This window comes from Alligator mississippiensis, chromosome 10 (genome assembly GCF_030867095.1).
Source record: "Alligator mississippiensis isolate rAllMis1 chromosome 10, rAllMis1, whole genome shotgun sequence".
NCBI lineage: Eukaryota > Metazoa > Chordata > Crocodylia > Alligatoridae > Alligator > Alligator mississippiensis.
Window position 1 is genome coordinate 20,571,319 of NC_081833.1, and position 12,529 is coordinate 20,583,847.

The 12,529-nt window shown below is 46.1% G+C and overlaps 1 protein-coding gene across 1 annotated transcript; it reads left to right on the plus strand.

Moving 5' to 3' along the window:
• Positions 1-5,473: 5,473 nt before the first annotated feature.
• On the plus strand, positions 5,474-12,189 carry C10H12orf43 (chromosome 10 C12orf43 homolog). The gene is made up of 6 exons (XM_006266994.4): positions 5,474-5,649; positions 6,376-6,421; positions 8,676-8,774; positions 9,529-9,602; positions 9,857-9,947; positions 10,782-12,189. The coding sequence occupies exons 1-6, from the start codon at positions 5,505-5,507 to the stop codon at positions 11,173-11,175; spliced, it is 849 nt and encodes a 282-aa protein (XP_006267056.3). The 5' UTR covers positions 5,474-5,504; the 3' UTR covers positions 11,176-12,189.
• The last annotated feature ends 340 nt before the right edge of the window (positions 12,190-12,529 follow it).

Below are 12,529 nucleotides of genomic sequence, written 5' to 3' on the forward strand. Positions count from 1 at the left end.
TCCACAGAGGAGAAGGCGGGAGACGGGGAGCAGGCGCCGGGGCCGAGGGAAAGGCCCGAGCCTGCAGCGCCTGGGGAGGGAGCAGCAGCCGGCGGCACCTGCGGCACCTCCCTGCTGCCCCGGGGCATCCCCAGCCCCGAAGGGATGTGCACAAAAGCAGAGCGCTGGGGACAAGGGCCTTGGGGTGACCGTCACCTGGCTGAGGGGCGGCCAGTGCTGCCCCGGCGGCCGGGCCAGGGCTCCTCAGAGAGGCACCAGACCCAGTCTGTGGAAGGGCAGGATGGGGGCCTCTGAATGAGAGCTTCCCTCCTCCATCAACCATGGAAGCTGCAAGTGAGAGAGAAACAGTGGGAAAACCCCTGGTTATACCCAGTCCTCTCTCCCTTTCAGCATCTGTGCTGCCAGGTGACAAAGGCTACTGGGCTGGATGGCCCTGTGGTCTGACCCGGTAAATGGCAATCCATGTCAGTGTTCTTATGCATGTCTAGAGCACGTGCCAGAAGGAGGCCTGAGCCAGAGGCACTGCCTGAGACTGACCCAGGGACTAAAGGGAGAGCTTAAAACCACACAGGCCCAGTGTATGGATTCAAACACAGCAGAGCAGACTGCGTAGCCCCCAGCCCAGAAGCAGGGAGGTCAGCATGGCCAGTTATTGCCCAGTGGTCACCCTCAGCTCCCTCTGCTGCTTGCCACATTGCCCCCAGCAGTCTTTCCTGCCCAGAGTAGGAGGGCTGGACCCAATGCCCCTTCTAGTCCTAACCTTCTGTGAACCTGTTAACTTGGTGAATCTCTTGATAAGAGCTGTGACATTTAGTTGTGCCAGGGAAGGAAGCCATGCTAAAAGCCTTAGAATTGCCCTCAGTAAAAGTTTCTAAGTCCACAGTGACAGTATCACCAAAAAAACCTAGATTGGGATATGAATGTATCACACTAACAACTGAGGTGGAGATGTGAACAATATCTAGAATGGAGAGCTATGCTATTACAAAAGTTTTAATCCTGCCCTACATCATAAAGCTCAGCTAGTTACCTTGGTTATATTTGCTCTGTTGGAGAATTTGTCAGACAGTCAAATCTAACATCTGACTCCCCACGTAAACCCTCTACTTTACCAGCTACTCTCATTCCCTTCCCCCCTACCCTCCTGTCTCCCATCCTTTCACTACAGCTATATTCATTCCCCCTTCCCCTCCCACCTGTCTCTCACCTACTGACCACTTAAATTTACATTTAACTGACTAGCTTTCTTGCATAAAAGTACTGGTCTCTGGCTGCTTTACCATGCCATCCAGGAAGAACACAGACCATCTGCAGATGCTTCCTCAGTCTGACAAAGGGTGTTTGTGCCCAAAAGCTTGGTAAGAAGAATTTTTCAAACTATTTGGGGGAGGGGGGGGTGTTAATTTTCCATATTCCAAGCCAAATTAGCCAAAACAAATTCCAAATTCAAGAGTTGGTCCAGAACCATAAGTGTCCCTACTACCAGCAAACATCTTCCACCCACACCTGGGGCTTCAGATGTTTCCAAAACCTTTGGCGGGCATCCTACTTGCAAGCCCAAGCCCAGAGGCTTGGGGTTCAGATGCCCCCAAGTTTTGCTTGCCCTCAGCCATAGGACCTCAGGGGCAAGCCAGGGAGGACACTTAAATTTCCATAAAGTGGGCTTAAAGCCAAGACCTTCCCACTCCAGCAGCTAAGTGGGAGGTTTATTATACATTACCTTGGCAAGTACTATCCCTGTGCCAGGAGAGCAGTTTTCCCTAGTGTGACTAGGAAGGACTGCCTCCATAGTCATGGTGTTTCTCTTGCCAGGCAAGCATAGGTCTATGCTTGATCTGAGCCCATAAGAGTTGGTCTAATAAGAGATACTGGATTTACCCAAAGAATCTTGTCAGACAGGCCAAACTCCTGTATTCAAGTCGAGTCCGTCCCAAGGCTGCTGCGATTGTTGGAGCACCTTAGATGCTGTAACAACCCTCCTTTACTGCACTCTGTCTGGATGCAGTCGTAGACCCAGGCCTCGACCAATCTGGTATGAGATTAATTGAGTTGATTTGCATCATTGATTATTCATTGGGCAAAGTGACCTGCTGGCACCCATCTCCTCTCCAGGTACAGATAGTTGTTGGCTTGCAGGAAGCTCATCCACCTTTGACAGGTCTTGTTTTCAGTCCTGCTGGGTGTCCACACACCCTCCTCACCCAGGCTAGCACAGGTGGGAGTGCTCGTTTAGTTGACAACAACCCGACCATAGAACAGGCTGTACTGGTTTACATGGTACCAGATAGAAGGCCAAGAGAGGTCTGGCCTAACAGGAAACTCCTGTATTACAGTTGTAATATTCTGAGAAGCATGAGATTGGCTTGGGACATCAGTGTTTCAACAACATTTCAGTACTTGGATGTTATATCAAATTAGTGAGATGTTACACAGGCCCTGAAGGTATTTGTGGGATTATGAGATCACCCTATTAGAGCTGGAATGAGCCAGGTGGCAATCAGTGCAGCTAGTTACTGCTGCAGAAATTTCTTATTGAATATTGTTACAAAATAAACAGATTTTCTGTAGTATTATGAGCATGAAAGTAAGTAATGTGCTCAAAATGTTCTCTGTTGCTTTGACATTTTGTGGTAACTATACAACTCACTTAAAAGCAACTTTAGACAGCTTACTGAGGGAATCTTGTCAATGCAAATGATAGTTGCAAGTTATAATGTTAGGCTATCTAAAGAATGATTCTATTTCTGCCTCACATAAATATTTAAAATACACTCTCACTATATACATCCATAGCATTTACTCACTAGATTACTAGCCAACATTTATTTCTTAAACTAGAAGAGATTCAGAGTTGGACAGCAGTATGATAAGCATTCTTTCCTTACAAAAAAGAGGCTGAAAAAATTAAGCAAGTTTAGAGACAAGGTTAGTAAAAGGAGACAGTAATTTTGAACCCTGAAGAATCTGGAGAGGATAAATGAGGCTTTCCCATCTATTCCCATAATAACATTTGCAAGGAGCAATTAAATGGAATAGCAACAAGTTAAAAAATGTTGAAAGGCAGTATTTTCCTCATTGAATACAAGTTGGATTCAAAGGATTACCATGTCATACGTTTGTAAAAGCTTTCAGATGAACACTGGATAGGGTAAACATATATAAGGGGTACAACCCCATGTTCCAGGGCATTTGACAGCCTAAGATTATAGGAAAGTATGTGCCACATCTACTAAATCAGCCCTCATGTGTATTGCTATGCCTTGATTTCCTTCCTCAGGGTGTGATACTCAATAGACTGCCAAACAATTCAAGGTAAATAATCCTTCACCTTGTCAGGGCTCTTTCAGGGTCTAGCATCAGTGCTTTTCCACTGTCATTCTTCCCAGTATTCTCCCATACTATTAGTATTTTTAGCACAGTAGTATATTCATGGCCTCATGTAAACACAATTGACAATATCACCCTTTTTACCCTACATCTTTTCAACAGCCATGCTAGCTCATCTATTTCCAGTCTTTCCTTGAACCTTTCTTTCTAGGTGGACATGGAAAGCCTTCTCCAGGAACTGTTACTCACTTCATGAATCTCTCTTGGCCTGAAGGATCTTACCTGTTTCCTGCAGGTGACATGCTTGCTTTCAAACATTTTTTCTAGGATGGCAGTTCTTATCTGCCTTTTTAATTATATTTCCAAGCACTGCCATAATGACAAGCTTACAACAAACATCCTGAACAATTTGTCCTATATAAGCACACATTACAGGTTTCTCTCACTTTATGCAGGTTCTGTATGCAAATTTGCTCTTATGTGATGACCCTTTTTATACCAAACATTTGTTATATGCAATGTAAATTCACTGTTATGCATCTGCATGGTGGAAACCCACAGTCAGCTGTTTTCTGCAGTGCATTGTGGGAGTGACGAGCACCAAAATATAGTCTCCTGTGTGGAGCTGTGTTCCTTGCTTGTTATCTGCAACATATGTTTCTGTAGTTGCCATCCTTATTATAATAATGCCCTGTGCTTGTTGTGTGTACTGTCTTCTGTGGGAAAGTACCAAAATTGTCTTGTAAAAGTGGTAGAAATGGGTCTGGGAGTCAGTACAGTCAAGGTCTTGGAACATATCCCTATTTGCTACATTGTAAAGTGTGTTCCCTTTATGCAAATTCAAGTTATACACCATTTTCCAGGAACACATGTACAGCATAAAGCGTGGGAAACCTACATATAAATGTCAGATTAAAGTTTTTTACACTATGCTCTGAAGTATCTGGTACTCCTCACTGGCAGACATAACAATGGACTAAAACTTCTATCTTGATTCATATGTATTATTAGGAACATAAAGATTTCCATTAAGAAAGTGTAAAACTACCAGGTAAAAGAAATAGCTGCATAGCATACTGTGAGTCATTAGGAAAGGTCCAAATACAATTAAACGTATTGACTAAAAGAGGCTGGGAAAGCAGTTCTCCACTGTTTTCTGTCTTCAAATAATTTGGTTCTTTTTAATTTTGCTCTTAAATGTTAGCATGTTTGGAGTCCCTGGAACGCAAAATCCCATGTCTATGTGCATGCTAGTTACAAGAAGCACAGGTGGTGACAATGTAGACTTTCTTTGCATGGAAAAAATATACCTAATGTATTTCTTCATACATGGATTAATGACTGTCTACCTGTTGCATTTTCCACATCTTGACAGAGTCCTCCAGGAATTTTATGTGCCCAAGCACACAACATTGTGCAAAGCAAAACCCCAAACCATCTGTCAGAAATGGAAGAGAACAACACAAATCTCCAGTTGACATCTCCCTGCCAATGGCAGGACTGTTGGCTAGTGCACATTTTCTAGCATCTCTATCATATCGCATATGTCTGTCTCTTCAGTTTTGAAAGACCCAGGCAGCATGTCTGTCCCCATCTCTTGCTGGGACAAGTCTTGCTGTCTGAGTACTCATCCTTGATATTCAGCCTCTATCTTCCCTTCTTACATTTATTCCAGGACTCAGCACTCAACTCCTTTTCATCTGTTGCCTTTACACCCCTGGGCCCTTGCCAGACTTACTGCCAGCAGGCTCTTTGCCTAATTTGTCCTTGAGGACTCCACTGCTGCTTCCCAGCTTGCCGGGTCTCCCCTTCTCCTTAGGGCCCCTGAGCTGTTACAGCTCATGCATTCTCTGCTACGCTGAGCTCTGCATCGCTTGTCCCTTCTCCCCGGGGCCCTCGCAGCCAGGGGCAGAGCCCGCAGGGCTGGGCTCTCGGAGCCGCTTGTTGAAGCTGGGCAGGGCGCAGGCTGCAGCCTTAGCTATCCGGACGGAGATAGAAAGCAGGGCCCTGGAGCAACTCGGGCACTGCTGGGCGAGAGGACACCCTGCCAAAGAGGCTGGAGCAGGAGCGCAGAGCTCCCGCGGACAAGCCGGCTCCAGTCCGCAGGGGCTGCGGAGGGAAAGCGCCGTTCTGGACTACAAGTCCCATAATGCTTGGCGGCCGGGGAGGTTCCCAAGATGGCGGCGCCCACGAGCGGCAGAGGCGCGAGCGGGTCGGACTCGGAGAGCGGCAGCAGCGCGGAGGACTGGGAGCGGTTCCGCGAGGCCGCCTGGGACCCGGCGGGGCAGCGGGCAGCCACAGGGCGGCCGGAGCCCAGCAGCGGTAGGCGGCTGGACACCGACCTGGCCGGGCTCTTCCTCTCCCACGTGGTGGGGTCCGGCCGGGCTTCCCTGCCCTGACCAGCCCGGATCCCTTTCCGTTGGCGAAGGGTCCTGTCCCGCTCCGTGGCGGCCCATAACCTTAGCAGACGTTGAAACCAAACGCCCCACGGCTGAGCATCCATGGAGCCTGAGAGCCCCTGGCCTGGTGGCCAGCTCTTCTTTCCAGCCACAATTCCTGAGCTACTTAATCAGTAGCTAAATTGTCGATCAATCTTTGGCTTGTCCTCTGCCTGTGGTTTCCTCCTGTGTCTAGTCCTACCTCTGAGGGTGCCTGTCAGGTGCGTTTGTCCTACCTCAGAACTAAACATTTAAAAGTTTGGCACTCCATGAGGCTCCATCTCCCAGACAGTGCTAACAAGGCATGCTGCCCTTTTAGGGTCATAAATGTTATAAATTAAATATACTGTATACCTATAGGATTCTTGCCACGTAAGGATACTTTCCTTCTTCAGTGGATAGATCCAGTGTAAACTCTGGTTATGTTTTAGCCAGGGGTGTAAGCCATTTTATGTACAGCTTGAAGAGTTTCAGATCATAGCAGTATTCTTTGAATGTGACCCCTGTCTTGTCTTTCAAAAGGATTTATACTCTGTCAAATCACTTGCAACAAAATGGGAATTATTGGCGTTTTGGATCATACTAATTTGATTTTGCTTTGCTTTGTCAGGTGGCTTAAGGACAGACAAGCTACCATCAGCTCAGCCAAGTCTCAGGTATTTTTCCTGGTTTCAGAGTCCATTTTCAGTGAAGAAAAGTGCTGCTGACATAGCAGATGTAGTATGGTGGCCTATCATTATAGTTGCACAACAGTTGCCTTCTTAAAACCAGTTCCCCATTGCTTATAACTTAGTAAAGTTCTGCTTTGAATAGAGCTCAAGATTCTTGAGTCTCAACATTCCTTTGCTGTCAGCAAATGTCTGTGAAATCACCTGGCTACTTTTCTGTTAGTCAGTGTTCCCTCCTTAATGGCAGATCTTCAGGGGGGCTGACAATTTACTGAGGCTGTCATTTGCTCTAGGTGTGTCAAACATGGCCTGCAATCTGGCCTGCAGGCTTTTGCCCTGAATCTGGCTCTGATGATGGACCTTCCTGTGGCAGATTCAGATGCCTGGGTGAGACCCCCAGTGCTGAAGCCCCAGCAGCACCTTGGTTTGTTCCTGAGATGGCAGCTAAGTGTCCAGGATGCTGGGCTGCTTCTTGCCAGGTCCCAAACTAGTCAGAATGGGGACTATGTGTACTTGGATCCAGCATGGAGAGGGGAGGTTATTAATGGGCCTGATCCAGCCCATGGGGCCAGCCTTGCATCATTCCTCTGGTTTATGGACCAGTTCCACACCACTAATCCAGCCTGTGGGGCCAAAAGAGTTTGACACCCCTGACTTACTCTGTTAGCTCAAGTGCCAGAATTCTCCCAATTCCGTTAGGGACCAATGTTCCCTCTAAGGAGTAGCAGTCCATGAGTGCTGCTTTGGTCCCGCCTCCCCCTTTCAGCGTGGTGCGGTCTGCCAGTAAGTGTCCCAAAGTAAGTGTCCAGGTGAGAGCGGGCAGAGTTTGGCCACCAGGCGAAGGTAAGTTCCTCACTCCTCAAGCAGGATAGGCGGCAGCTCCTCCCCAAGGTGGGCTGGAGGCTGGCACAGACTCCGCTGGCTCCAGGGAACTGCTTCGCTCCCCTGCATTGCCTCTGGGAGCGAGGAGGCACATGGCATCAGGGCTGAGGAGTGGAGCAGTTCCCCAGAGCTGGCGGAGCCTGTGCTAGCCCCCAGCCCCCGTCCCCACCTTGCCTCACCTCAGGGAGGAGCCACTGCCTGCCCTGTGTGAGGCTCTGCCGGCTCCGGGGAACTGTTCCACTCCCCAGCCCTGATGTCATGTGCCTCCTCGCTCCCTGAGGCAATGTGGGGGAGCGGAGCAGTTCCCTGGAGCCCGTGCCAGCCATGTCCTCATCCCCATCTCTGTCTCTGTTCCCGTCCCCGCCCCAGTCCTATCCCGGCCCCGGTGCCTCTGCCGCACTCCAAGCCCAGCTTCTCTCCAAGCGGGTGCGCAGCAACATTTTTACTTGTGCGCAGCTGTGCATGCGTGCAACTTAGAAGCAACACTGTTACTGACCCAGTTTGATTCCACATCGGGAATTTATTCTTCAATTTGCTTTTTCAGATGAAGCTAGGAAATCACACACACACACACAAAAGTTACATTAAAAGAAGGTTATGGTTGCAAAGACAAGCACGTCCGAGTTAAGGCAGGTCTGCATTAGGCTGACATTAAGTCAGCCTCTGTCAGATTGGCACCAATATGAAGAAAATTGAGTGCATTGGAAATCAGGCTTATGTGGCCGATAAATGCCCATGCATGCACGCGGCCATGGCTTGTCCAGGGGTTGTGGGGTGGAGTGGATGGCATGTGCCCCTGGATCTGCATGGGGCGCAGGTGGGGTGAGCTGCCATTGCGGGCTGGGGCTAGGGCCGCACCGGGCTCTCTGGTACGCGGGGGCTGTGCTCAAGGTGGGTGTCAGCAGTGCTGGGAGGAAGGGTTATGGTGAGGCTATGGCAAGTTTTGGGGTGTCTGCAGTCCCGCTCCCCACGTAACCCCTCCCAGCACCACCACCGCCCACCCTGAGCACAGGTCAGCCCAGCCTGTCAGGAAGAGTCCAGCACAGCCCCACCCCCAGTGACTGCAGCACTACAATGAAGGGAAGAAAGGTCATAATGGATTTCATGTTGGAGGTAATTGGGTAGTGTGTGCTTTGGGAACCGTCCTGAGCCCACTAGGCTAAGTCCACATCTGCTAATGAACAGCCCTCTTTATAATAATTGCTTTTGTTTACTATTTATCTGAACTGGATTTAAATTGATTATTTAAGGCACAAGATGCTCTGTCACATTGCAGGTCCCCTGTCACTTACTTGAGAACAACAGAGGATCACAGGGCCTGAAGAAGACCACAGTTGTTGTTGTTTTTTATTTTAAACAGGCAGAGAGTGAATGATCATGACCAAGATGGGAACGAGTTACAGACCACACCAGAGTTCAGAGCACATGTTGCAAAGAAACTGGGAGCAATGTTAGACAGGTATCTGCAAATGGGTAACCAAAACTTTGCAATATGAGATCAAATAAAGACTTAGACTTTTTCCTAACTAAAGCTGTGTGAATGCTCCTGAAGTGCTAGGTGAAGGAATCATTGTAGATTTAAGTGCATTTTTTGCCATGGGAAAAATTCTTAGAGATTAAGAAAGGATTGTTGCTCCTGTTTCCTCCACCCTTGCATTTACTCCAGGCCTCCAAATGCTTATAAATTGACCTCACCCTTGTTCAGTTTTCCATTGCTGAGGTAGAAAACCTGATATTGCCTTTCTCTGTTATCCTCAGTGCTGTATATTCTGCACTGGAAAAGAAATAAGCAAAATTTACATTCACCAGAGCTTCCACCTTTTAAGAGCTGACTTTAAATTTGGTTATTAAAAACTCTGATCTCTTTTCATGTTATCCTTGCAAGTCCCAAATTTTGCACTAAGCTGCAGTTTGCTGCTGCTGTACTTTAATGCAAAAGTATGGCCAATGGGAACTAAATGTCTTAGTGTTCAGTGTGGCTTGGCTGCTTGGAATGTTGTTGGGCAGTTCATGTGTGTCACACTTTTGTTGGGAGTGAACCTGCTCTATTGTGATCACTTCAGAAGTGAAGAATTGAAGTGAAGCCACTTAAAAAAATCACATAACTTCTCACTTAACTTTTATTTCTTAGTATGTCCAACTCTCTTGTGTTTGCTGCACAAAGTTAAATCCTTTTCCCCTTTCCTAAATTCAAGTTTTGATTTTCCCTCTAGCTGCATCACTGTCTTGGAGGGTTCACCACGTTGTGGATGGATTTCCATACAAGCTGCTGACTTTGAAGATGATGGTAAGTTCCAAGCACAGATACTGTTGTGTTGGTGGAAACTATTAAACAGACATGGACAAGTGTATTGGTTTCTCTCCGTTGCTAGCTCACACATTGCTCTGAATATGTGCATCACAAGAATTTCTGGGTTGCTTTGATATTATGGCATGCTAACACCTCTGAGATCTTTAGGGCCATGTTAGTGCTGGTTGCGACTCTAGTCATGTCAGGGTTGACACCATTATTGCCTTTTGTTCCCTTTCTGTATGTTTCAGGCTTTCGCTTATTCTCCTCATCTGTCCCAGGAGATTGTGGAAAATCAGAACCTTCCCACTCAGCCAGGAGGCAAAGAACTTCCAGTTCCAGGTGAAATGTTAGACTGATACTTTGTTTCTAATGCATTATTCCATCTGTCTTTAAAAGACTGGTTTGAGACAGCTCAGGAAATTGAAAGCTGCAGGGATCAAGTAATCAGTTTTTATTGCATTTACACTTGAATTTGTCAAAAGATTTTTATTTTTGTAACTTTATTAATTAATCCAACTTATCAAATAAAAAAATAACATTTAAAGATGCATCCAATCTGCCCCATAGAGGCAAATGTGCTCTTTTAACCCAAGTCAATGTCTACAAGGTCTTGTGTTCTTTTCTTCTCTTCCTTTCGGTCTCTGACAGTTCTGTTATGTTTCACTTGATGTTAGGCTTTTGTGTTTCTTTATTAGTAAGTATATAATAATCCACACCCTCTTTTTTCTCAGAACTCTGCATAATACAGACCTCACTATCTTCTATTCATCTCTACTTTTAAATTTATTCCAAATTTGTTTTCAAGTGTTAGCTCATACAACTTGTGTTTTTTTCAGTATGAAGAAAAGTTTTTCAAACTTCTGGTTTGAAGGAATTTTTTTCTCTACATTAGAAAAATCTTTTTAATTTGTTTTAAATAGAAACAAGGAATATGCTTGGAAAGATGTATTCCTGCTTTGAGTGTATCCCCCCTTGAAGCACAATAGCTTTCAAGAGCAGCTTAGGCTACAGACTGGTTAAGTAGTTTCTGTAATAGATTTTTGTGCCTCAAAAGCATTGAGTTCATCCAAATCTCAAACAGGATGAAGTTGGAATCTTGGATTCTGTGCTTTGGCTGAATTCAAGGTGAACATGTAACATACTTACCTCCTGCTTTTCTTGTAACCCTTTCAGTGAACTAGACAGTGACCAGGAATGGCAGAGGTGCCAAGAGGCTGCTGTATCAGCAGCAGACATCCTGAAGCAGAGTGCTCTTCCTGGGGTATCCCATGACTACAACCAGGCCCAGAATCAAGAGTGCACAGAGCACAACCAGAAGAAGAAGAAGAAGAAAATGAAGAAGAAGGTTAAAGGAGAGAGTGATAATGATCAACAGACACCAGAAGCGGTCAGGTGTGGTGAGACCAGCAAGAATGCTCTATGTCCCATTCTTAGCAATGGAGAGCGTGAGCGGCAGGAAGGTAGATATAAAGAGGCCAGATCAGTGAAGAAGAAAAAGAAGAAGAAAATCAGGAAAGAAGAGAATGCATATTCTAGTCTACAGACTGCAGATGGTCAGGATGGATGAAGGGCACTGAAAGGTTAACAGCAAAAGGTAGTTCCTGCAGAATGTCTTCTGCTGGCAGTGGGGGAGCATAATTGCCAAAGTTGCTATTTTAGGGTTTCAGAGCATTGGGAGCTTATTTAAGTGGCTGCCCATGTTGTGACATCTATTGGGAAACAGAATGGAATACCAAGCACAGAGCAGATACCTGCACTGCTGCTTAGGCAGACCTTGCTTGGAGGGATGTGGTATTTTGCACAGCCTTTGATAATACAGTGACATATTCATAGTCCCTTCTGCCCTGGTTTGATCCTTTTGGTGTCCAGGACAATGGATCCGGTCTGAGCATATATGTGACAAGCTGATTTTGGTGGAAATGGGAGCAGAGAATCAGTTCTGTTTCACTTCTCTTGTCACCTCATGCCAGAACCAACAGATGAACACCTCCATCCAGTGACAGAGACTGATTCATTCAATAGCATCCTGATGGGTGTTAGGAGTCCACTTACATCTCCTGCAGTCACTATCACATTATCAAAACCTGCTGTGTTATTAATTCCCTTGTCACCTGCATTCTCCTGGACTCCCAGGCTAACAGCTGCTGAAGGAGCATGGAGTTGTATGTTGTTATAAACTGGTGTTTCTTTCAGAGCTATGCCCTTTGAAGCTTTATTTTCATAGTATTACACCTGCCACGTGCAGTAGAATTTAATAACAGCCAACACCTCTCGGTCTCATTTGATGTATCACGTATTGTTCACAAGTGATCTGTGCTTCCACTCAGATGGACATTTGCAGCAGGGTTGCGTATGTCACATGATTTTATGTGCACAGCTGTTTATAGTAACTTGATGGTCAGTGCTGTAGCATTACTGGAAACAGGTGCTCTCCAGCTTAGTTTGGCATTTCCTGTATTTATGTCCTTATTTGGACCTGATCAGTCAGGTCAGTTTATTTCTCTGAGACTCAGCAATTTTCACCACTGTTCTTATTTTCTTAATAGAGGTCTGCAATTCTAATAAAGCAGGTCAAAATCCATTATTTGGGTGGGCTGGGAATACCTTTATCTATCTTTATTTGTGTTTTTGAGGCTTATGGGTCTCAGTAGCTCTGACCTTTGGTCCTCTCCCTTCCTCCTGGAGCCTTAAAAGCTAGACTAGAGCCACTGAACTAGGAAAATGCTGCCCCATGTAGTGCATCAGGAAATCTCACATATTTTTCTCCTGTTAGACCCCAAACACCATATTGTTAAGATTACAGATTTTCCAAAAGAACCATGAATTGCACTAGTGCAGGATTACCCTTTATTGGGTACCCTGACACCTTTTACTTTAGCACATGTGGTATTTTTGTGTGTGGAATAAAAATACCAAGTCAG

What these genes read in the sequence shown, in the direction of transcription:
- C10H12orf43 (XM_006266994.4), top strand. Translation starts at nt 5,505, where the DNA reads ATGGCGGCGCCCACGAGCGGCAGAGGCGCGAGCGGGTCGGACTCGGAG. An exon ending in GCGGCCGGAGCCCAGCAGCG is followed by an intron (nt 5,650 to 6,375) that starts GTAGGCGGCTGG and finishes TTGCTTTGTCAG; the next exon opens with GTGGCTTAAGGACAGACAAG. An exon ending in TGCTGACTTTGAAGATGATG is followed by an intron (nt 9,603 to 9,856) that starts GTAAGTTCCAAG and finishes TGTATGTTTCAG; the next exon opens with GCTTTCGCTTATTCTCCTCA.